This window comes from Ovis aries, chromosome 11 (genome assembly GCF_016772045.2).
Source record: "Ovis aries strain OAR_USU_Benz2616 breed Rambouillet chromosome 11, ARS-UI_Ramb_v3.0, whole genome shotgun sequence".
In the NCBI taxonomy this organism is placed as follows: domain Eukaryota; kingdom Metazoa; phylum Chordata; class Mammalia; order Artiodactyla; family Bovidae; genus Ovis; species Ovis aries.
In genome coordinates this window covers 56,935,512-56,961,298 of record NC_056064.1, presented here as the reverse complement: position 1 = coordinate 56,961,298, position 25,787 = coordinate 56,935,512, and the positions used below count along the sequence as shown (strand labels likewise).

At 56.6% G+C, this 25,787-nt stretch overlaps 1 protein-coding gene across 3 annotated transcripts in view; it reads right to left on the bottom strand.

Moving 5' to 3' along the window:
* Positions 1-21,151, bottom strand: part of SDK2 (sidekick cell adhesion molecule 2) — a 273,344-nt gene extending 252,193 nt beyond the window's left edge. For all 3 annotated transcript variants that reach the window (XM_027974022.2, XM_042256446.1, XM_060395037.1), the window contains exon 1: positions 20,779-21,151. In XM_027974022.2, the coding sequence (XP_027829823.1) occupies positions 20,779-20,842 (64 nt within the window). In that variant the 5' untranslated portion in view covers positions 20,843-21,151. The remainder of the gene's footprint in view (positions 1-20,778) is intronic.
* Between the last annotated feature and the right edge of the window lie 4,636 nt (positions 21,152-25,787).

Below are 25,787 nucleotides of genomic sequence, written 5' to 3'. Positions count from 1 at the left end.
CATTTCAAATGTTGCTTCTGGCTTAGGGTATGAATGGCCATTCATGCTCAGTTGCCTCTCCCTCTGGAAAGGGAGGTTCATATACGTGTTGATTCTTGTATAATTTGCCCAAAGAGGATCCTCTTGGCTGGGGGTGGGGTCGGGTGGGGTGGGGTGGGGGCAGGGTGCAGCAGGTCAAGCCTGGAGGGCAGCAGAAGCAAAAGGAAACATCACTTCTTCATTTCTGCCATTCGCAACCACTTAAGTTTTCAATGAGGGTTTACTGAAAGCCTACTGTGTGCCCCGGGCTTCCCAGCTGCTTCAGTAGTAAAGAACCTGCCTGCCAATGCAGGAGACGCAGGTCCAATTCCTGGGTCGGGAAGATCCCCTGGAGGAGGAAATGGCAACCCACTCCCGTATCCTTGCCCGGGAAATCCCATGGACGGAGGAGCCTGGCGGGCCACAGTCCACGGGGTCACAAAGATTTGGACACGACTTGGTGACTGAACACTCACACGCTGTGTACCCAGCACAGGGCTGAGAAATGGGAAACAAAGAGTAAAGATTCTTCATCTCTGTCCTATGAACACAGAGAGCATTTGTCTCTGGAATCTCCAGTGAGTCAACTCTTCGCATGAGGTGGCCAAAGTACTGGAGTTTCAGCTTTAGCGTCATTCCTTCCAAAGAAATCCCAGGGCTGATCTCCTTCAGAATGGACTGGTTAGATCTCCTTGCAGTCCAAGGGACTCTCAACAGTCTTCTCCAACACCACAGTTCAAATGCATCAATTCTTCGGTGCTCAGCCTTCTTCACAGTCCAACTCTCACATCCATACATGACTACTGGAAAAAACATAGCCTTGACTAGACGGACCTTGGTCAGCAAACTAATGTCTCTGCTTTTGAATATACTATCTAGGTTGGTCTTAACCTTCCTTCCAAGGAGTAAGCAAGCGTCTTTTAATTTCATGGCTGCAGTCACCATCTGCAGTGATTTTGGAGCCCCCCAAAATAGTCTGACACTGTTTCCACTGTTTCCCCATCTATTTCCCATGAAGTGATGGGACCGGATGCCATGATCTTCGTTTTGTGAATGTTAAGCTTTAAGTCAACTTTTTCGCTCTCCTCTTTCACTTTCATCAAGAGGCTTTTTAGCTCCGCTTCACTTTCTGCCATAAGGGTGGTGTCATCTGCATATCTGAGGTTATTGATATTTCTCCCGCCAATCTTGATTCCAGCTTGTGTTTCTTCCAGTCCAGCGTTTCTCATGATGTACTCTGCAAAGAAGTTAAATAAGCAGGGTGACAATATACAGCCTTGACGCACTCCTTTTCCTATTTGGAACCAGTCTGTTGTTCCATGTCCAGTTCTAACTGTTGCTTCCTGACCTGCATACAGATTTCTCAAGAGGCAGGTCAGGTAGTCTGGTATTCCCATCTCTTTCAGAATTTTCCACAGTTTATTGTGAGCCACACAGTCAAAGGCTTTGGCATAGTCAATAAAGCAGAAATAGATGTTTTCTGGAACTCTCTTGCTTTTCCATGATCCAGCGGATGTTGGCAATTACAATTGGTACATAGACATATGTTTCCCTAACACACCAATCACAGAGCCCAGGATACATTTCAAAATTACTCCACATACAAGGAACCAGGAAAATATGAACTACTCTCGAGATTAAAGACAACCAATGGAGAACAACCCTGAAATGAAGATGTTGCAATTAGCTGACACTGATTGTGAAGTAGTTCTTAGAAATAGACTCAACGAGACAAATAACATGATGCTCTTAATGAAAGAAAAGACAGTATCTCTTCAGTGAGCTAAAAAGAGATACATATAATCTATCAAGCCATGTGGAAATTTTAGAACTGAAAACTAAAGTACATTAAATTTTAAAATTCAGTAAATGCGCTTAACAGCAGAATGGAAAAAATAAAGGAAGTAGTGAGCTTTAAAATACACTTATGGAAACTATTTGATCTGAAGAACTGAGAGAAAAAAGATTTCAAAATGTTAGCAAAGCCTGAGGGACATGTTGGGCAATAGGAATGCGTCTAATCTAGGTGTTAGTGACATTCCAGAAGGAGAGGAGAGAACGGGGCAGAAAAATATTTGAAGAAATAATGGCTGACATTTCCCCAAATTTCTGGTGAAAGACAAAGTCCTTCCTGATTCCTCAGGGGAAGACACCTTTTCCCTATTGGAGTGTGTGCGTGTGTGTGTGCGTGTGTGTGTGTGTGCACACCCGGTTGTGCACACACTTGCACACGCATCTGAGTGTTTGTGACCCCCCTGGACTGTAGCTTGCCAGGGTCCTCTGTCCATGGAATTTTTCAGGCAAGAATACTGGAGTGGATAGACATATCCTCCATACTCCAGGGGGTCTTTCCAACCCAGGGGTCAAAGCCCCATCTCTGGCATTGGCAGGCGGATTCTTTACCACTGAGCCACCTGGGAAGCCCTCCCCACCAGATTACTGCTTCCTATTTCAACTTAACAAATACTCACGTAGGGTCAACTTGTGGCAGAAGCTCTTCTGAACCATAATAATGTTTAACCCTGACAACAACCTCAGGAAGCAAGTACGACCCCTCCCAACGCACAGATGGGGAAACTGAGACTCAGAGAGCCTAGGCTGCCCGTCCACAGCCACAGAGGCAGTCTGGCCCCAGGGTGCTAGCTCTTATCCACCGCCTTAGCTGGCTGAATCGTGGAAAAAGGAATTCCTGCATTTTGACCTTGGTCCTGACGGGGAGGGCGGGAAAGAGGGACGAGGTCCTCCCACCCGCCTCCAGGTCCCCAGAGCTTGACTGGGACAAGGCACTGGGGAACTGCGGCACCCCGACCCAGTTCAGTTCCCTCGCTGCTCTGCAAGAGTGGGCTGGATAGGGAGGGAGTCGCAGATCCGGCCCAGGGCCACCGAGGGGACCGGATGCCATCGGGTCAACTCCCATGCACCCCGCGCCTCCTCAGGCCCCGACACACGTGGCTCCCTCCTGCCTGTGGTTCTGGCTGGGCTGCTTTGCACTCTTCCCTGATATTTAACGGATCCACAGTGTTGGGGAAATTGCACTTAAATAAGAGATGAGTTCTCACAGCCTGCTCCTGTGCTTGTCCCCTGGAGAATTTTCCATTTTGTTTATTTAAAGGGTGATTCCCTTTCATGTTCCTGAATCAAAGATGGCACCGCAGACAGACCATTAACAAAGCAGACCCTCTGGGCTGTTTTTTCAGGAGGATTGTGGGGTGGGGACACAGCTCAGGTCTCCTGCCCCTCCACAGATGGCAGTGGCGCTGGGCTGGGAGGATCTTAACAATGATCTTAAAATGCAAGATTCTGATTCATCACCTGTGGGACCAGGCCTGACAGTCTGCACTTCTAGCAAACTCCGAGTGGTGCTGATGGTCCAAGAATCAGTCTCAGGTGCATCCCAAGACCCTGGATTAACCTGGCTGAACCTGGGGAAGGCATAACCATAGCAACGGTGGTCGCGGTACTGCTGTGAATAGTCACAGTATTTCCTGAGCAGGTACTATATGCAGGATGCGCCATGTCACCCGACTATAGAAGAGGAATCTATCCATAGTTGCAGAAGGATCTTCCTGACTTCCCTCAGAAAGTCTGCCAGTCACAGGAGAGAAGGAAACTGGATCCTGGAGGATCAACATTTTCTAAGCAAGTTGCTGCCCCATTTTACAGATGAGATAACTGAGGCCAGGAGACTATCTCACTGAGGTCCTAGCAAGCAGCAGGGCCAGGATTCCAGCCGAGGTGTGCTCTGGCCTTGAAGACAAAGGCATTTTGTACACAGCTTCTCACAGGAGAAGCCAACAGGCAATGCATTCCAGACAGGACCAGACAAGCCAGTCCCCGAGAGGCAGGGCTGAATCTCAGACCTTTCCCCTCCAATCTCCTGCCCACAGTGATCCAGACGATTCACCAGACAAAACCGGTGAGCTTCATGGACTTCCAGGCTTGCTCACCATCCTGCCTCCTCCTGTCTTACCCCAGAGCCCGAGACGACAGAATGCCGTGCCTTCTCAGCCCAAGGAGAGGCACTGGGCGCCCAGAGAAGCCGGCAGGAGGAGAACAGGATCCCAGACGGCTGAGCTGTCTGAGTTTACAGACCAGGAAACGGAGGCCAAGAGAGGGAAGGGGAATCCCTTACAGGTCTGACCAGCGGGCAGCGTGGGCCTCATGGGCCAGTGACCTGAACTTAGGGGCCCTGAGCTCAGGCCAATGCTTTGCTATCACCATCTTGGAATTCTTAACAATTGATCACTAAGAGGCCTGCACTTTCATCTCACTCTGGGCCCTGCGGATTGCGTCACTGGTCCTGCAGGTGGGAGAGAGGTCTTGCTGGAGCCAGACCCTCTTTCAGACTTTGACCTCTTGGTGTGGTCACTGAGCAGCGCTGAGTGAGACAGAGCTGCACGCGATAGGCAGGCCAGTCCCCTGCATCTCCATCAAGGGAGGTCTTTGGAGAGTCAAGGCGTGAGGAGGGACCTTTTGAGGGTCGGAGAGGTGACACCTCAGAATGGTGCCTCAGGGGGGGCCTAACGGCTTGGCCAAGGCTGGGGAAGCGGACAGAGAGGCCAGCTGTCTTTGGGGCATTGGTCTCTCCAAGGAAACCATCAGCAAGACCACCTAACATCTGAGGGCTGGGCGGACGCGGGGCGCTCAGCTGTGCCAGCCGGTCCCAGGGTCCCGTGCGATGAGAGCCAAGCTCTTCACTTGGCTTCTTTTGGGAACGGCCATGGGAGAGGGGAGAGCCAAGCGGAGCTGATTCAGAAGCCTGGCCCGGAAGCCCCAGCTCAGAGGGGAGGCCTGGGGAGGGATGAAGCCAGACATTCGTTTCTCTGGAGGAGACAGGTGCTGGCATGGGTGGAGCTTCGGGAGGAATGTAAAGCCCGGGGCAGGCTGGGCTGGGAGAGACTTCATCGGGTCCAGCACATGTCAGGAAGATGATGGGGGCGGGAGGGGAGAGTGTTTAGAGCCCTGGGGGCAAACACAAGGCTTCTGAGCCCCAGGGCGTGGGTCCCCAGGGTTTTCCAATGAGTCTGGAAAAAGGCAGCCTTCAGTCCACTGGGGTGGCCTCTTGATTCTGCAGCCCTGCTCCGTTTGGGCCTCCTGGGGCCCAGCTGACAGGGTCAAGTGCTGGCCGGGAACCAGGGCCCCAGGGGAATCTCCACAAGGCCGTCCAGTCCACGAACACTGCCAGGATGAGCTTCTTAAATGTTCGGAATTGATTCTACTGGCCTGTTTTGTGGTCAAGAGGATGGTTGAGGGGGCCCTGTGAGGCTTAAACACATTAATACACCTGGGACCCTCAGAATGGAACCTGGCGGGGGTGGCTTTCTATCCATCATGGCTATCACCCAGCTTCAGGGATTCCAAATGCACCCTCACATCTCTGCAGTCAGGACGCATCTTACTGCAGACGGAACGGCCGCATCTTCTCTTAGTGGCGCGTAAGATAGTGATGTGTCTTACAAGTGATGCTCCAGGTTCGGCCAAATATGAGACGGTGACAGCGATGCCCGTGGTGACCGGCATCCCGACTGCGCTTTTTCAGCCCCAGCTCCTTGCACGTGAGCTGAGGTCTGGGGTGCTCAAGTGCCCTTTTCCTTGTGGAAACGGGCAGGGAGATCCCAGGTGGCTGGAGAAGGCAGGAGCTCAGGGTCCCCAGGGGAGGCTGGTCTTGGGGGTGAACACAAAAGTCAGGGGCAGAGGCTGCGACTGGCTGGCAGAGTCCATGGCAGGCAGGTCAAGGGCAGGGTTGGGTGGAACCCTGGTTCCTTAATCCATTCAGTGGGGAAAGGATGCTTCCTCACGGGCTTGTTGAGAGGACCGGTGCATCCATATCTGGGTCACGGCAAAGGGTCAGTCCGTGGGACCTCTTGTTATCATGCACTGACTCCAAAAGCGAACTGTCTGGGGGATAAGCCAGCTGTGTGTCTGAGACTGAGAGCTGGGGTGGCAGAGGAGTGCCCGGGCTGAATGTCTGGGGAAAGGAGCTCTAAGAGCTGGTGCTCAGCCCTGTAAAGGGCTGTTCAGATGCACCGCACTCCAGCAGACCCTGGGGCTTAGGGGAGTCAATATGAGAGGTGATGCCCCTTCCAAATGCGCACCCCAGGGGCTGACTCTTGACCTCCCCTTTCCCCAGCAGAGGCCCTGGCCATGCGGTGCTGTCTGCACCCAGACCCCCCGAACCCGGCCTGTTCTGAGGCCTACCCTCCCTCCCTCCCTCCCTCCCAAGCCCCAATCCGGCCAATGTGAGCATCCCCACAGCTCAGGTGGAGCTGAGAAAGAGGGTCCAGAGGAATCATGGTCCTGCCAGAGGCTGACTTCTCGGTTAGGGTGGCCAAAGTGCTAACATCCGTCACGGAGTGACGCCTGCAAAAGGCACCTGAAATCCCAACTGCCCAAGCCCCGTGGCTGAGCACACCTCACTGAGCCCCCTGGCCTCACGTCCTCCTCTGTGGAACTGGTTAGCCCTTGGTAATCTGACCTGAGAGGCTCTCTGAGCTGCCCTAGAGTTGTTGCTCATCCGCTACCCCTTAGGGAGACTCCAGGACTTCGGGCCAGAGGAGGGACCGGGGGAGGAAGACACACTCTCCCAAATGCAAGTGCTCATCACAGGGCTGGACAGACGAGACAGGCACGACCTGTGTTTCCTGCTCTCCTCCTGAAGCTTGCAGAGCTTCCAAGGCTGCCAGAGACAGCTGAGGGCGAGCCCCCAGAGGGCGGGGCTGCGGCAGGAAGCCCCTCGAGAATGTGGCCAAGCACAGCCTGAGCTCAGTGGTTAAGCCACCTCGAAGGCGTGCATTTGCTCCCTATTAACGGCTGCTTGGCAACAAGAGGGGTGAAAACAAAGCCCCGTGGAGGGTCTCATCAGTGCAACAGGTCAAGAGAGAGGATCCAGGCTGGAAAAACAGTGAGACTGTGCATTTGAAGACAGCCTGATTGTCTGTGTAGAAAACCTGACGGAATCCACAGAAAAGCGAGTAGAATTGATCACCGGGTCTGGCCACGTCTCAGATCTGAGTCAAAATCCACTGTGTGCCTATATCCTCCAGACAAACCACCGGGAGTCAGAATTTTAAAAAGCACTGACAATGGCGTAAAAAACATGCAATTCCTAGGGATATATCTGACAGATGATGTACAAAACCTGGACTGTGAGACCCGCAACATGTTGTTGAGAAGAAATCAAACCACCGAACGATGGAGGGGCAGCCCAGGCTCGTGGGCTGGAAAACTCAATGTGGCCGTATACTGACACCCTTGAACTTGGTCTCTATTATCGATGCAACTCCAATTGGGAGTCCCAGCAGGATTTTAAAAAATCTGATTCCAAAATTCATAGGTAACATTAAGCAAAATATAAAATGGACCCGACGATGGAAAGGACCTAGAAGAGGCGAAACAACTCTGAAAAAGAACAAAGGTAGAAAGCCGACACTACCTGGTTTTAGGACTTACTACAAAGCAGCAGTGACCAAGACCATGTGCTGTTGGGATAAAGACAGAGAAATGAAGCAGAACGGTGTCCAGAAATAGACCCACACGGACAGGGACAAATGGATTTTCAAAGGCACAGAGATAATTCAGTGGCAAAAGGAAAGTTTTCGAAAAAACAAGGCTAGAACAATTGGATATCCATTTGAAAAAGAGGAAAAGACAAAGATCTATGCAGCAGGCAGAGTGGGTGACCTAGGGCACAAGAAAACTCGGTGGAGACTTGGTGATGCTTTTAGGCTTTCTACATGTGTCGAGAACGATCAAGTCGTGCCCTTTAAATAGGCACAGTTAACTATGCCAAAACAAAAACAAACACCCAAAGTTCCCTTCTACCCTACAAGTCCTCAGCTTCAAGGTCACCTCCTCCAGGAAGCCTCCTTTGAGGCAGGATTCTCAGCTTCATCCCTCTGCACACCCCAACCACCTACTTCCCACATGCACTAATGTCCCTCACACTGGTCTCTACTGGTGACCGCAGGCTTGATGCCCACACGTGACCAGGAACAACTTGAGAGCCAGGACCTGCCTTCACGTGTGCTGGACCCCAGGCGCTATGCTTGGCTCACAGTAGGTGCTGGGAAAGCGCTCAAAGGGCAAAGAGAGGCTTTGTTGTCTATGACACACGAGGGTTATGTTGGCGCTTCTAGCCCAAGTTACTTGAGCCAGTGATGACGTCAGCCCTGTCCTTCCTCTCCCTGGAAAGAGGCCTCTGGGCTGGGTTTTTTTTTCTCTTTTTCTTTTTTTAAAGGAAGGACGTTGGGAGCAAGAGCTTCTGCTGGTGAGAAAAGAAGGAAGGAAGGAGAGGAGGTTCCCGCCTCCCACGGGCAACACGAACTTCACGGGTCCTGCTAAGGGAGCTTCACCATCTGCCTCCGCGGGGGAAGCAGACAGAGCCCATCAGAGCAAACGCAGCTCTGCAAGGCCACCAGTGTGGCATCTGGGTTCCTCACGCCTCCAGGTTAGTCCTTCTAAAGTGTGGTCCCTGGTGCAGCGGCCAGCCCATCACCTGGGAACCTGTGAGAAGCTCACGTGCCTGGCCCCAACCTAGATCAGATGCTCTGAGGGGCGGAGCCAGGAGATGGGCCTCCGAGTGAGCCCCCAAGCGGGACGCCATCAGGCTCAGGGGAGAGCCCACCGCTCCAGGCCACTCTCTCACTTCCAACGATGATGCAGGTGACCCCTGGGACCCAAGATGCACTCCTGAGGGTCCAGGTGCAAGGCACCCCCCTCCAAGGCTTTGGTTAGCCTTTCTTCCGTCCCCAGGTGTCCCAGGGCCTGGGACTGTGGCCTTGGATCTGTGTGTCAGCATCTCAGGGGCGCATCTTTGCTTCAGCTGGGACTCCCAGGCTGGGCCCAGAGCCCTCCCACAGCGGAGGCACAGGAGACGTGGAGCCAGGGGCATGCTCCTGGCACCCCACGGCTGGACATTCAGAGTTCCTGGACAGACAATGGGTCCTCACATTGCAGGCGAAGTGGCCGGCACGGGGGCGTGGACAATGGGCCTGTGTTTCTCCCCCACGCCTTCCTGCAGCCGCTCTCAGCCCGGGCGCTGTGAGGGAGGCTGAACCATCAATAGCACAGCGGTGCACCCGACGGGTCCCAAGTGCCGCTGCCCAGCGCCCAGGCCGCAGTCGGGGGCCCCTTATCACACCCTCCCTCTCTCCCTCCCCGGGGCTGAACAATGCTCCTTTTTCCTGAAGGCTTCCGGCCTCTTCTAAGCTCTTCATCCGCCGAGGCCTCAGGAGAAAGGGATTCAGTGCCAACACCTCTCTCCTTCTCTGGACGTCCAGCCTCTGCCTTCCTGGGGCGGGGAGCACTGGCCTCGTCTCGCTCGGGCAGATCTCTCTTCATTAGTGCAATCACATCAGCAGTGACAGCAGCGTATTTACTGCTGCCCCGACGACAGCCATTTGTCACCCAGTGATGCTCAGCCTGGTAATGAGCTTGGGGCAGAGCTAATGAGAGGCGCTCCCCCCGACCCTTCTGGGCAGCTCTGGCCCCGCACCGGCCTGCCCGCCGGCTCACCCCCCTGCCTACAGCCGCTCCACCAGGGCAGGGAGATGGGCTTCCAAACAGAGAGAACCAGGCCCACTAGGCTGAGCCCGACAGGAGCCGGGCCAAGTCAGCGAGCATCCGCCAGGAGGGGAGACGTCAAGGTTGATGGAGCAGGAAGGTGTGAGCACCCGGCATGGTCTCAGGGCAGGAGTCCTTCCTTCAGTCCAGGGCAGGGAGGGCCAAACAGCTGTGATGGGGAAGGCTGGCTGCCCCCAGGGGAGCCTGGGAGTGCATGGATGCTCTGGGTTCTGCACCCAGAACCCTGAGGGCCTCACGAGGAACCGAGGAGGGGAGTGACCGAAACAGAGCTAGAACATTTAGGGCTGCAGGGGCCGGGCGTGGAGGGCCGCTGGGATGTAGGTGTCACTGTTGCTGTTCAGCCCCCCAGTCGTGCCCGACTCTGTGGCCCCATGGACTGTAGCACGCCAGGCCTCCCTGTCCCTCACCGTCTCCTGAAGTTTGCCCAAGTTCACGTCCACTGCATCGGTGATGCTGTCAAGATGCAGATCGCCCTAAGGCCCTGCATTTAAAACATAATTTCCTTTATTTACTTGTGGCCACGCTGGGTCTTCATTGCTCTTGGCTCGGGCCTTCTCTAGTTGCGATGAGCGGGGTCTTCACTGCGGTGCTCACGCTTCTCGCCACGGGGACTTCTGGTGGGGAGCACGGCCTCTGGGTTTGCAGGCTTCCATCCTGTGCACACGGGCTCAGCAGCGGCAGTTTGCGGGCTCCAGAGCACAGGCTCAGTCGCTGTGGCACACGGGCTGAGCTGCCCCAGGCATGTGAGATCGTTCTGGACCGGGGACTGAAACCATGCTCCCTGCGTTGATAGGCAGAGTCTTAACCACTGGGTCATCAGGGAACTCCGCCGAGGCCCTGCTTTGCCAGAGCACCGTTTCTGGTGACCTCGGCTCTCCTGGAAGGTGTATGCGTGCGAGTAAGAAAGAGCCCTGGGCAGGGGCACAGTTGCTACAGCCCAGCGCCTCTCACTGGGAGAGCCTTCGGGCTTTCCCTGAACACCCTGCTCCCAGCTCTTCTTCAGGCACAGTTACGTGGTGGAGCTGAGGTCTGACGCCTTCAGTGGCTCGTCCACTGAAAATTAAAGGGGGAGGTGCCGGAGGCCCCCGGGAGAGGCCGGGAAACAGGCCCCTGATGACATGGAAGCAAACACCAAGCACCCAGACAGCTGAGTCCTCTAGGGACCCAGGAGGCACCAGACCAGTCACGGCGGGTGGTTATGGTGGCCCAGGGTCGATTACGTCCGGGATACAACTATCTTAGGAGGTGGGTATGTATTGATACAACGTTACGGAAACACTTCACACAAATGGCTGAAATATATATATGTGTGAGGCATCTTGGACTCTTAATAGACGATTTGACCCGAGAGATCATCTCATTCACGTTTTTCAAAGCCAAGTTTGACTTCTATCCCCGGGGGTTCCAGGAAGCCAGGGGGCGGATGAACCACATCTTCCAGCAACATCAATGGGCTTTAAAATACCCTTTGTGTGTTAAAATAGAATTCAGAGAGACTGAGGAACAGAATGCAAAATCTCGGATATTAAAAAAAGGAAAAGGTGGTGTGGCCGGTCCCAAGGCGCGCGTCCACTCTCCTCCATCCCTAGAGCCCTTCACGGGAGAGCTTGGAAATGCTGTTGCTACGCCCCCATGCTTTCCCACGGAGGACCCGGGGAGCCAGGAGGGGCCCAGCGACAATGAACCCTGGCCTCCGAGGCCGCGCGGCGCCACAGGCCTTCTTCCGTCTCTCTATCGTCACTGTTACCCCTGCTTCCAGGGGTTAACTTCATCAATGGCGAACAATAATTTATGTCTAACACCTCGCTCCTTGCTGATGAAGGGTTATTATCTAAACTCAAGGAGTTTATAATTAAAGAAATCAGTCACACACACACACACGAAGAGATAATTCAGAATCAACAAGACCGAGTGTCAGATGAGACATCCAGGCTCTCGGTATCTGAGTGGCTCAGGGGTATTTGGGAAGACGTATTCCAGCCGGGGGTGGGGGGTGGGGGAGGAGGGAAGGGCGCTGATGGCCTGGGCGGGCAAGGTCGGGGTGAGGGGAGACTGCAGCTGTGCTGAGGGCAGACTGGGGCGGGCTTGGCGGTGGTACCCAGTGGAGAAAGCCAAGAGGGCAAAGGTCCACCAGTAGGGTGTGGGGGAGGAGAGACGCAAGAGGTCCCAGCCTTCCGATCCTACTGTTAAGACCCCCATGGGATGGGGCTTCCCTAGTGATCCAGTAGTTAAGACTTTGCCTTCTAGTGTAGGGGGTGTGGGCTCGATCCCCAGTCCGGGAGCTAAGATCCCACATGCCTTGTGGTCAAACAAACCAAAGTAAAACAAAAAAACAGAAGCGATGCTGTAACACATTCAGTGAAGACTTTAAAAATGGTCCACATAGAAAAATCTCAAAAACAAACCAAAAAAACCCAATGGGAGAATAGATAGGGCCTCTAGAAAGAGGTGTGAGTTTCTCCGAGACAGGCGAGGCCATGCCAGCCTGCAGCCGGTGCCCTGGCAGAGCACCTACCCGAGCCGGGGCAGAGCCTGGGGTCCCACTTGACGGCTCCCTAATCCCCAAGCAGAGCGGCAAGGTGAGCGAGTCACGAACGTGGATGTCTCGACAGGATCAAAAGCTGTAACCTAAGAGGCAGTTAGGGCCTCCCTGGTGGCTCAGATGGTAACACGTCTGCCTGCAATGCGGGAGAGCCGGGTTCGATCCCTCGGTCGGGAAGATCCTTTGGAGAAGGAAATGGCAACCCACTCCAGTACTCTTGCCTGGAAAATCTCATGGATGGAGCCTGGTAGGCTACAGTCCATGGGGTCACAAAGAGTCGGACACAACTGAGCGACTTCACTTCACTTCACTTCAAGAGGCAGTGAGTTGACCTGCCCTCGCTGCCTCTTATGGACAAGTCAAGGGACTTTGGCAAGTGGCTTCATGCCTCTGAACTTGCTAACAAGGTGAGTAACTGAATGCTTTCTGGCCCACACCCTTCACAGGTTGGGATAAATAGGAAACTGAAATGCCCGTGAGCATCGCCCGCAGACAACTGAGTTTCTAGGAAAGGATCCCGTGAAGATGTCCACCTCAAGGCCTGAAGAGCAGATAACAGCTCCATATCTGGGTTCCCCGTGGTATATCTGCATGTTATGCTGGAGGCGGGCAATGTCTCAACCAAAGAAATAGATCCCTAATAGTGGAAGCTGAGATGCCAACTGGCAGGTCTGTGCAAGATAAAGGGAGCGGAGGTATTTGGTGACAGGGCACAAGATAAACTGCAGCCCCGAAGCTGACTTTATTTCCTTGACACCAAGATGCCAGTAATAACACCGCTGTACAACTCACTCAGTGTTCACCATGCACAGAGCTCAAACCCTGTTACAACCCAGTGAGCTTAGGACAGCTGTGTCTCCATTTGACAGATGGAAAAACCGAGGCCCAGGGAGGCCGTGTACCTTATCCAGGGTCACCCAAGCAGTAAATGACGGGAAAATGAATTCAGGGAGTCTTCTATGTCTCAGGCCCCTTATGGGCCCACACTATCCCATCTGGACCCTCTGGAGGCACATTCTAAACCGCCCCTTGTGGTTCGAAGCAGGAAATAGGACACCTGGACCAGACTCAGAACCGGCTTACCTTACCCAGGGACAAGCCCAAGCAGGCAGGCGCCACGGCTCAGACTCCAGGCAAGACAGCCCCCTCCCACAGAGGAGTCTAGGTGCGGGGGATCCGGGGTCGTGGCTCCAGCAGGCCCCTGAGAGTCTCTGTGTTCACCCCAGAAGCTGAACTCTGCGAATGGGTTGCACTGCGGCCAGTAATACTTCCTCCTCTTCGGATTATCACATCATCAAAATTTCATCACCCCTCTGGGTCACTAATAGCTTCCTAAATGGATCAAACTTTAATTGCTTCTCTCCTCCACCCCCATTCAGCTTAGAAGACTCTGAAGCTCAGCCACGGGGCAGCCAGTCATGAACACCGCCCAAGGGCCCCTCAGGAGACTCCCCTAACATGTCCAGGTGCTCCCACCCCCCAGGAGGGAGGCCAGGGCAAAGCAGGAGAGGAGGCGAGGGAGGAAGGGGCTGCCCTCCTGAAGGCTCACGTTCTGCCAGCTGACGGAACCAGGGCAGAGGTGAGAGCCAGGAGGGTCAGGAGCAGGAGGAGGAGTTCCCAGGGTGATTTCCAAACTCCACGCCCATCCCGGGACCAGACCCTGCCTGCCAACAGCACCTCGGGCCTGGCACCTCTCATCAGGAAGACATCAGTGAAGGAGACTGTGGAGGCACAGGCCAGCCCGGGCAGTGGAAAGACGCCCCGCCGAGCCCCAGGTTCAAATCCTGACTTCCCAGCTGTGGGGCCTTGGGCAGGTAATTGCTGTGAGACTCAGTTTACCCACACACCGGAGGTGAAGGAGGGTGGAGGCAGGCCAGGACGGCATCACGTGTGAGCTGGCTTCCCCTCTGGACATCCCCAGGACGGGGTGTGCTCAGGGTCTCAGTCGTGTCCGTCTCTTTGCGACCCCATGGACTGTAACCCGCCAGGCTCCTCCGTCCGTGGGATTTCCCAGGCAAGAGTACTGGAGTGGGGCGCCACTTCCTATGCCAGGGGACCTTCCCCACCCGGGGACTGAATCCACGTCTCCTGCATCGGCAGGCGGGTTCTCTACCACTGCACCACGCCCCACCTGGGATGGGAAGTGAAGTGAAGTGAAGTCGCTGAGTCGTGTCCGACTCTTTGCAACCCCACGGACTGTAGCCTTCCAGGCTCCTCTGTCCATGGGATTTTCCAGGCAGTATACTGGAGTGGATTGCCATTTCCTTCTCTAGCATGGGAAGGAGCAGCCAAATCGCTCTACTTTGGGGAAGAAGCAAGCGAAAGTGAAGCAAGAGGAAGACATGGGAGAAATACAGAGGAAAAATACCATGGGGGCGGCGGGGGTGGGGGGGACCCGGAAACAAAATGCAACCTGAGATCCAATCTGAAGACCCTTCGGCAGGGCAGACGAAGAAGTGCAGACGCAGTTAAATTAGCTTATTAAGTGCCTGTGGTGTGTCAGGCTCCATGCTGAGCGCTCTGCTTGTGCTATCTCACTTCTTCTTCTTGTATTACAAACAAGCCAACGGGGCTTGAGCGTCTAAGTGACGGAAGGCAAAGTGGCAGAGACTAACCCAGAGTGACAGAGCTGGAACCCAGGTTGGCCCAGCTCCAAGCCATTTGGCCACCCCGCACGCCCCCTCTCAACAGCATAAGGAGAAAAAAAAAAACAACTCAAAAGGCAGGGAAGAAACAGCACTGGCTAGGGGCGGCTCAGGGGGGTTGCCTGAGGAATGGGCCTGTTTTGGGTTAAGTGACTGCTCTATATGAAATGCCCTTCTTGAGACCAGTGTCGCCCCTACGGTTGTGAGGAAGGCTCGGCATCACCAGTGTGCGCTGAGATGCTCTTTTTCCAGCACAGGGAAGCCTGCACTCCCCAGCTCCCTTGTTCTGGAAAGGACCACTGGATGAGGACCATGTGATCAGCTCTGGCCAATGGGCTGCAAGGGGAAGTGAGCCCGACTAGAGCGTTTAATTGCAGATGCAAGTCTTCCCCTCTCATGTGTTTCAAAAGGTGCCTCCACGCCTGGCTGGGCATTACCCAAGCCTCCTACCAGTCCTGCCAATATCCTCCCTGTAGAAAGATGGAGTCTGGATGACAGGGATTCAGCAAGGGCCCAACCCAGAGGGCAGGATGCTATAGGCAGCTGTACCTGGAAGGCCAGAGGTGGGAAAACTGGGAAGAGGGGCGAGGAAGTCTGAGCACGGGCTCCTGGCTCAAGAGAAACAATATTCTCGATGGACATGTACACACTGCTAATATTTAAAACGGATAACCAGGACCTCCCTACCGGTCCAGTGGTTAAGAATTCGCCTTCTTAGGCAGGGGATACAGGTTGGATTCCTGGTCAGGGATCTAAGATCCCACATGCCTCATGGCCAAAAAACCAGAACATTAAAAAAAAAAAAAAAAAACTACCCCCAAAACCCAGAAGCAATATTGTAACAAGTTCAAGAAAGACTTTAAAACAAACGAAAAAAAGGATAACCAAAAAGGACCTACTATATGGCACAGGGAACTCTGCTCAACATTAGGTAACAACCTAAATGGGAAAAGAATTTGAAAAAGAACAGATACACGTATATGGGTAACTGAACTGCTTCGCTGCACACTTGAAACTCTGTACCCCTGGCTCAGGGAACCGGATGAGACAAGCTGGGCAGCCCCTGCCTCGCTTTGCCCCGGGACCCTGAGCAGCCCTGGGGGTCTCTTGCTCAGCCTCACTCACCAGCCTGGCTCACTGGCCCCGCCTTCCGCCCCCAGTGGACAGAAGTGGGGGGGAGGCTGAGCAAAGGCTGGGATGTCTCAGCAACCAGGCTCATTTTCCTTTCCATTACAGGCTGCGGGGCCGCCACTGGCCCACTTGTTGCTATTGGCATCCCAAGGCCCCAGATTTATGATGACTCATTCCCCCAGCCTCGGGGCCGTCTGCGGCAACACGCTCCAGGCGGGGCCAGGGTGGAAATCCCACAGGCAGCACCCTAACACCCAGTGTCAATTCCAACTCAGTTTTCCAACTCCCTAAGGGGGCCCGGAGTCAGAGGGAGTGGGGAGGAGGGGAAGGAAAGGGGGTGGTTCCAGTCAATCAGAGGATCCCTGCAAGGGCTAGAAAACCAGCCCCGGGAAGGCTCACCAACACAAAGCACAGCTGTCTAACATCCGGCTTGTTTTGTGATGTAGCGAGCCCCCTGTTGCCAGGGGTATGCAAGTAGAGATCACATGGCCACTTGCCCCAGGCTTGTGGACAGGGTGGGGTCAGCACTGGAAGGTTTTTTGTGTTTCAAGTCAAAGGAACTGATCCATGTAAGTCCCAAGGACGAAGAACAAGTTCACTATTACTGTTTAGCTTACAGCCCAACTGTGTTCCGTGGTACAAGATCGAATGCATACCAATATGCAGTTTAACACATTATTTTAAAGTCAGCCCTTCAGGCACTGTTTAAACAGAGAACTGCTGGAAAGGACTTGGCCTCTTTCCCAGCCTCCCTTTCTTGATGGAACAAGGTTGCCGGCCCCTACTTTGGCCTTCCAGCAGAGGACATAAAGGAGAGGCGGTCGATAAATATTTGCTGTACAAATGCATGAAAGGGAGCGTTTCGGAGGCAGGTATCAGGCTGCCAGCACGACTCAGTTCTCTGGGTGGGGGTCCTGAGTCTGTCCATCCCAGGTGGGGGCGAGGCTTCTCGGGCCAAGACAAAGCACCAAACTGTGACGCTCATCGAAACACAGCCAGAAATGTTCCAGATTGCCCAGCCGAAGCCCGAGGGCACAGAGGGCGAGGGCTGTGCGGGCCCGAGAGCCACTTTTCTGGCCCTGGGAGAAGGGAAGGAGGGGAACACCCCCCCTCACCACCAGGCCCACCATCACGTGGACCTCCTGACACATGGCAGCTGAGCCCCAGGCAAGCACGCCACTCGGCCTCGTGGTAATTAGTAAGGAGCCCTGATCAATAAGTTATTTTTTGCTGTCAGTAATTAATAATTACAGCTTAGCCACACCATGTAATTAAACTTTCATCCCGTTCCCGTGAGTGCTGTTGGGCTTTCATTGTGATTACCTCCTAGTACTAAACTCTCTCCCTCCAGAGCCTCCAGGGCTGCTGGACCTCCCGGTCCTCCACTGCTTGGTTCCCTCAGCTCAGACCCTCCTCCGTGAACCTTCTGGGCCAGCTGGCTGGGCTGCAGCTTCCAGCCTCTGGGCCTCCCCGGGATGTTCCAGTAGCAGTGGTCAAGTCTCCGAGGCACGTGAGACATCTTGCCAGGTGCTTAAGATGCAACCACCCTCCAATGCAAGAGCCTGGGAGGCCGGACCAGCACTGCCAGAGGGCCGCTTTGAGTCACAGTGATGTGGCCACAGGTGAGGGAAAGGTATTCAAGGCCTTTTCGGTGGGTGGCCAGCCACCCACTCCTCGTGGTCCCTTGTTGCTGCTGCTGCTAAGTCACTTCAGTCATGTCCGACTCTGTGCGATCCCATAGACAGCAGCCCACCAGGCTCCCCCGCCCCTGGGATTCTCCAGGCAAGAACACTGGAGTGGGTTGCCATTGCCTTCTCCACGTGGTCCCTTGGCTTAGAGTAAAAACAATCATGATAACAACAATAACAATCACTCTTTATTAAGTACCTTCTAGGGCTTTCCCCAGGTGACTCAGTGGTAAAGAACCCGTCTCTAATGCAGGAGATGTGGGTTCAATCCCCGGGTCAGGAAGATCTCCTGGAGGAAGAAATAAGCAACCTACTCTAGTATTCTTGCCTGGAGGATCCCGTGGACAGAGGAACCTGGCCAGCCGCGGTCCGTGGAGTCACAAAAGAGTCGGACTCAACTGAGGGTCTAAACAGCAACGACAACAAGCGCCTTCTATGTACCAGGCTCTTGCTGGGCGCCCCCAGGATACCTGGTTCCCTCTTATGGACTCAGCTCTTTTTACACATCACTGCACTTAGTTTGGGAAATGCACAGGACCCTTGTGACACTGAGTTTCAGCGGAAATGGGCAAGTGGTAGCTTTCAGTATAAACAGGTAACGTTGCCAGGACCTGAAGAAACAACTAGGGTCAGTGGAGATGAAGTCTGGCGCTGGCCAGTGAGAGGTTTGTCCCCAGAGAGGAAGGCTGCTTGGTTCCCCTCTATATCACGACTGAAGAACAGGGTTCATGGGCTCAAAAGTGACAGACAGGGCCAGAGGCTTTTGATGTACTTAGTCACTCAGTCGTGTCCGAGTCTCTGCAACTCCATGGACTGCAGCCCGCCAGGCTCCTCTTTCCATGGGAATTCTCCAGGCAACTACCCACAAAGGGTTAATAGCACAAAGAGAGACGAAGGAGAAACTCTGAACCCCGGAGGAGATAAGCAGCGACCCTGGAGCTCCATGCCTGACCCTCCTAACCCGACACATAAGGCAACACAGCCCCCAGACCTGGGCCGAGACCAGACTTCCCCACAATGCCCTGCATGGCCTGCCACCAGGCGACGAGGGAAGCAGGGGACCCGACGGAGGCTGGAAACACTCTCTGGGCCCAGAGAGCACGGATGGCGCGGCGGGGGCCTGGGCAGCCGCCCTCAGGAGGGCAGCCGACAAGAGAAGCGGGACAGGGAGTGAATTGGAGACCTTAACTGCTTCTGATGGGCGAGCCCCTCCCATCGGAAGCACGGGACACAAGGCGGCCTGGCCTTCAGCAGGGCGGATGCGAGGGCGCTTGGCCTTAGGTGGGGCTGGGCCACGTGTGGAGGTGGGACGTGGGAACGACTCAGCGACATGCAAGGAGAGGCTTCAGGGGCCCTGGGGACTCCTGACAAGCTGGGTCCTGGGTGGGACAAGAACTAGCGAGCCGGCTGCCCAGGGACACCATGGGGTTACTGGAGTCTGTGCAGTAATTAAGTTGGAACATCCAGACAGAGTCCTCCCTGTGTGCTGGCTTTCAGCTAGTAACCCCACCGGCATCTCAGAACAGAGCTGGGACGTGTCCTAGGGCACACTGACCTGTTTCCTGTTGTCAGCCGCACCATCCTCTCGCGGGCCCTCAGAAGAAGGACCCTGTCCTAGGGGCCACCTCAGCTGCAGATGACCCTCACTGAAGGGGGAGAGGGGCTTAGAACTCACCTGGTCTGGGTTCTGACTCCTGCCCCCAGTAGCTTGGGGCGAGTCACCCAAGGTCCCAGACCTCAGTCTTGCCATCTGTTAAATGGCTACTAGAACAAGATGACCTCTGAAGTCCCTGCCTGCTGGAAGATTTTATGATGATCGTAAAAATAATAATAACTTTTATTACCTTACATTTGCACGGCCCCGTTACAAAATTTCTAAGTGCTTTAACATAAATTACGCTGTAAAATCCTCCCCTCAACCCTGTGAGTGAGGGCTGATTATTTTTAATCTCTTTGATCTCAGCTCTCTGGAGCGCCTGACGCTGGGGGTATGGGGGTCCCTTCTTCCCTGCCGTTCTGGGACCCCAGAGATGGGGTGAGGCCCTTTTGAGGCTGGAGCCTTCGCAGACCGGAGCCCCCTATCCCCGCCACCTCCCCGCTCAGTACCCTCAGCGGCGGGTCCAGATCCCCTCCCGAGCCTGGACGAGGCAAGGCTAAGCCCGGGAACGGAGTCCTGAGCTCAGCCCAGGCTTCGTCTCTCTCCGCCCCCAGCAGGCGCCGCTCGGACACCGCGGGCACCGCGGTCTGGATCCGCCAACACCAAAGGCAAGAGGCACTGGCGCAGCCGCCCTCCCCCGCGGGGACCTGCGGGAGGGCTCGGGGATGTCTGGGTACCCGCCCTCCGGAGCGGGGCAGAGCGGATCACGCCTCCTCCTCGGCCCTGACAGCGCCACCCCCAAAGCCGCCCGCCCCTCTCCACCCGGAGGCCGCTCCCCGCAGCTACAGGTCAGAGCGGCGGCTGCAGACACAACTGGGCGGCAGAGGCAGGATGCTGAGTGTGTGTCTGGAGAGAGCGGGAGGGGAGACGGCCTCAGACCGCCCAGGGCACCGCCCCCCAGTGGGTCGCGGGCTGAGCTCGCGACCTCGGCTCCGGCGCGCACCCCGAAGCACCCCCGGCCCCGGCGGCCGGCCAGGCAGCCCCGCAACTGCCCTCCCGCGGCGTCCAACCCGGCACCCCGCACTCTGCTCCGGCTCTTTCCAACCGCCCTGCAGCCTCCCTCTCTTGCCCTGGGGTGGCCAGCGCGTGCCCGGCGGGGCCTTGCCCGTCCCCGAGGACTCCGAGCCGGGGCCCAGGAGCCGCCTGAGCCGCTGGGTGCCGCCGGGCTTTGAGCCCCCCAACGAAGGGCCGCCCCTCCCACGCCAGCCCGAGGGCGCTCGCAGCGGGCGGGGCGGGTGGTAGCGACCCCACCCACTCCTCTAAGGCTCTTCTCAGCCTCCACGGGCGACGCCTCCTTACACGGACCCCTACCTTCTCTCATTCGGAAGCCACAAGTCTCAACAAGACCGCCCCATGCCCCGAAAAAGAGCTCCCAAACTCGGGGAACGGCTCCTGAAACTCCCGGGAGAGGGCTCTGCCCGGCCAAGACCCGGGTCCCGGAGGCCGTCGTGAGGCCAGCGGGCTCCCGCCCCCCGCCCCCTCTTCCCCACCCCACGTGGGGGTGACCCCCCATACCTTGGGCTCCGGTCGCGCGGATCCGGTAAAGGGCCACCAGCGTCCAGATGAGCAGTCCCCACATGGTGACCAGCCTTGTTTCCGGAGGGTCTCTTCCGTACCGTTTTATAATCCTGGTGGGGTTCGGTCCCCCGCGGCTCCAATCCGGAGCGGTACCCACCCGGGAGGGGCGTTGCTGGCGACCCCGACCGTTCCTCCTCTTCTTCAGTCCAAGTCCGATCCCCGGTGGCGCGCCGGGAAGGCGAGGGGCGAGCAAGGGAGGAGAGGCCGCTCTCGGTCTCGGGGCGCCTACCCCCTGAGCGCCCCAACTCCGACTTCTCCCGCGCAGGGCCGCCTCGGCGATCCGGCCGGGTCGCGGTCTGGTCTCCGGAATAAACCGACAACTTCGGGAAACTTCCTCTGGTGGCCACGTTGCCCGCCCCCCGCCCCCTCCCCGCCCCCTGGTTGGGTGCTCGGCGCGGACGCAGTCACCGCCGATCCGGGCGCCGGGCCCCCGGGGCCGGGCGGGAGGCGAGCGCGGCGGTGGACTCGGCTGCGGGGCTTCTTTCAGGGGCGCGGGGTTCGGGGGGCGCGGTGAGCGTAGCGGTCCGAACCTCCCTAGGGCTGAAGTTTTCTTCTCTCTAACTTTGCAGCCGGCATCTGGCGGGGCCGAGCCACCCCTCTTGGCTCCACCGCCCCGGCGTCCAGTCCGGGGACTCTCGGTCCCTCCCGGGGCCGCCCGGCCCGGGCGCGCCCTCGGCTCCGCGCCCAGCGGGCTAGCAAACTTTGCGGGTCCAGCGGCCCGGCGCGCCGCCCCGCGCGCCCATGTCCGCGCCGGCTGCGGGGCGGCGGGGACGGCTGGTGGGCTCGGCGATCCCGGCTGGTGGCCGGCGCCCGGGCGCGGAGGCTCCTGCCGGCCAGAGGCTGGAGCTCAGCGGCTCTGCCCTCCGCCGCTCCCCGGCCGGAGCTCTCGGCGAGACCCGCGGAGAGCCCGGCGGGCGGCCCCGGCTGCGGGGGCGCGGCGCCTCCTCGGACGCCCGGCGCGCGCCGACCGCCCGGGCCGGAGAAGCAGCGGCCGCCGCCGCGCCCGCCTCAGCGCCTCGGCCGCGCCGCCGCCGCCGCCCGCCTCCGCCGCTCGCTGGCCGAACCCGCCGCCCTCGGCTTCCCGGGCTCGGCGTCCGGAGAGCCGCTCCTGCCTGCGCCGAGCGGGAGCTGCGGGGGCAGCGCGAGCCGGGGACGAGCGCGGCGGAGGCGGAGGCGGAGACGCGGCGAGGGGGGCCGAGCGCTACCCCGTGGCCGCGACTGGAGAGCAGCCTGCGCGCGGGGAGGGGGAGCGGCGGCGGCGGCGGCGGCGGCCCCGAGCCAGGCCCGGGAGCGAGCCCCGCGGAAACGCGAGCCGTTTGCGCGGCTGCGGGCGCCCGGCGTCTCCGGGACCCGCCGGAGGGCAGCAGTGGAAACCTGGAACCTTAGCCGGGCTCAGATGCGCTCAGAGCCCCTGGGGTCTCTTGCCCAGCCTGCCCTTCCAGCCTCGAACCGGTACCCCTATCTCAGAGGCCTCATTCGACCTCTCTCCCCGGCTGGGAACCCCAACACCCTTCCCGGACGCTGAGTAACACGGGTGGACGGAAAGCCGGGAACAGGGGTTCAGTCAACTGGGCGATTTCAGTTTCCCCTTCCCAGGTCAGGCTTTCAAAAGTCTGGAACCGCTCAGGGCGGAGAGCAAGACGAAAGAGGCAGGAGACTTATAGATGGCCCAGAAAGTGAAGTTGGTGCCAAGGCATATGAATCCTTTGTTTCTTCTTCTTCTTCTTCTTTTTTTTTCCTTTTGAGCTTTCTTGCAAAGAGTAGAACGGTAAATTAGAGAAGCTATAAAAAGGAAGCTCGGAGGTTTCCTTCCTGATGGACCAGAGAAGTCAGCTGAACTCAGGAACTGAGCCCAGCATTCCCGCCCAGCACGGGATTCCAGGACTCGGTTACACAGTCCTGGGTACTCAACAGCCTTGCTTCCAGGGACCCCTTCCTGCGTGAAAACACCCATCTGTGTATGTTGAAAATAATATTTATGACTGTGTTGGCACAGAGACGAATATATTAATATTACATATTGAAACCATTTTCTTCAACCTGAAAGTTCATCGATTTCTCCTGATTTTAAAAGAAAGGAAAACCTTTCCCTGTCGTGTTGCGGGTGCTGCTCCGGCGGAGCCGCGTGGCATCTCCCTGTCCCCTTGGTGTTTCTGCTGAGAGCAAAGAGCCGCGGAGATTCCACCTGCGGGCACCGTGCTTTTGTCCTCTCTCTCCCTGGCGGCCCTTTCCACCCCAGAGGGCATCCTTTCTGATTGCTGTGGAGCAGACACAGCCCTGCCAAGCTTTTATCACTTTTATATTCCCGTCTCACCTGCCTCGGAAAAAGAATCCTGGGCTGCCTCTGAAAGCGGCTGAGAAGCCAGCCTGCTTTACCTATGTGCTTCCATTGCCTAATCAAACAATATTTCATGACTTTCTGCCCCCCATGGAAACCTGTGCTTCATCCCAGGCTGAAGTCCTTCTGACTGGCTGACGAGTAAAGGGTGGGGGGGAAGCTTCGAGGGGCAGGTGGCCTAGGTGTGGCCAGCCCGCCTTCGTCTTACTGGCTGTGTCATTGCTGGCTGCTTGGGGATGACCAGCTGGGGCCTCGCACACGCCTGCCTGCACTCACTGCCCCGTCCTGGGGCTCAGGCCCTTCCCAGACCTCGGAGAACAGCTGTCCACAGGATGCTGTTACCCTCTCTGCTCACAGAGGGGGCCTGAGAGCCAGATTTGCAGAAACCTCTGCTTCTCAGCCAGCAAAGGACCCGCAGAAAGGCTGATCTCCGTTCTCTGAGAGTGGGCGCTCCCATCCACCCAAACGGCCACCTTCCTCGTGTCCAGTCCCAGACTTCGGCTGCCAGGAGTCGGAACCAGATGCTCCTAGGAGCTCTGAACAGCATTTATTTCTCTGTCAAAAGAGACATGGTTGCACAATTGTATGTAGCCCCATGTACCTTCTTCTGGGACTTTAATCCCCACAGGCCAGGGCTGAGCACCAGCCCGTGGTGGCTGGTGGTGGAGGAGGCATCCTTCTGTGTCGGAAGCCTCCAGGCGTGCCTTCTTGTTAGAGAGCGAAGAGGACGGTACCCTTCGAGCAAATCTTTGTGTCCGTCCATCTGAGACTGTCTCCCGCCTCGGCCTGTAGGCACACAGACAGGAAGGGAACTGACTTTACTTCTGAGAGTTTCCCTGGCCCAGGAGGAGGCTGAGCAGGGAGCCTGCCACAGTGAGAGGGGCTAGTTACGGAGAAAGTCGCTTGCAGACACCATGACCTCATTCTTGCCAGCAGCGATGTAATTAGAGGTTGCAAGCGGTGCAGTTACAGTGGGGACCCTATCAGGAGGAGCCGCGTGGCTGTCCCAGGCTCTCCTCTGCCTCCTGGCCCCTTTTAATTTGAGTCTGTGGGTACAGCTCTCCCGGAAAGCTTGGTGGCACAGGATCTGGGGCTTTCCCCTCATTTATATCCCACCTCCCTACATGCCCAGAGCAGGCAGGCCCGCAGAAGGCTCCTTCTTGGCGACGCTCTCCCCATCCGTTCCAGTCTGTAAATTCAAGGTGGCGGGTGGGCACAGCCACTGAGATGAGCACAATTCATTTCAAATGAGAAGGAAAGGCCGGGGTCACCCAGCTGCCCCCGCCCCCTCTCCCATTCCAGGGGGATGCTGTGCGTTTAAAACATCATCCTTGTAGAAAAACCTGTGTGAGGGCCCCAAACAGGACCACGCTTTCTTAGCCTTCCATCCCACACATCCCAGCCCGTGCAAGAGCATTACTGCAGAACTTGGCCAAGGAGCCTTCGGTGTGGGAGGTGAATTACACCGTGTGCCAGCCAAGAGCGGGGAGACCAAGTCCAGGATGGTCAGACGGAGCTGTTCAATCTCCCAGAAGGCTAAGATCCTCCCCACCAGCCTTCAGCCTCCAGCCCGTCTTCTGCCCCATCCTACACACAGAAACCAAAGGGTAGGCTGGGTCAGCTCTTCAGTAAGATTATTATAGTTTTTTTTCCCCCGATTTTCTATTATCACAAATGTAATAACAACGAGAACAGAGTGTTCTTTTGCAGGGCCAGGCGAATCCTCCACCCGCAGGGACCAGGCGGGAGGCAGTGATCCTGCAGTAGACACGTGTACCCTCCCTGTCCTTACTCCCTCATCCCTGCTTCCCAAGGTGCTCCAGGGGCTGCCCGCAGCTGGAGGCCCTCTCTAGGGGTTAGTTTGCCGAGGATGAGACGCAGAAGAGTGAGCCTCAAGAGGAGGGGAAAGGACTAGACCGGACTCCATCTAGAAGGAGGGCTTCCCAGGGGGCGCGAGTGGTAAAGGGCTCGCCTGCTAATGCAGGATGTAAGAGACGCGGGTTCAATCCCTGGGTCGGGAAGGTCCCCTGGAGGAGGGCATGGCAACTCACTCCAGTGTTCTTGCCTGGAGAATCCCATGGACAGAGGAGCCTGGCGGGCTGCAAAGAGTCGGACACTACTGAGCAACTTAGAACACAGGCCATCTAGAAGAAAGAAGAAAGGGAGACCAGAAGAGTTAGGGTTGAAATGGCTTTTATTTATTTTTGGCAGCACCTTGCAGCATGTGGGATCTTACTTCCCTAACCTGGGATTGAACCCTCGCCGCCTGTGGCTGCAGGCTCTCAACCACTGGACCACTAGGGAAGTCCCTGAAGTGGTCCTTAAACTACAGGTTTCAGGGCAGAAATACTTCCTAGACCCATCCTTCCCTCTCCCCCTTCCCCCTTCCTCCCCACTCCTTCCCCCCTTTCCCTTCCTCCACAGCATCTCATTCCCTGCTGTTCTTAGGGTTGCCATGGGCACCTCTGGGAAAGGTCCCCCAGAGCAGGGACCCTCAGCAGAGCCATCTCTGACCTACCTGAAGGGAACTCAGACAACTAATTGCCTTGAAACACGGCTCCTGGTAAATAATTAATGGCATTCTTTTGTTTGTTTGTTTGTTCTCTTT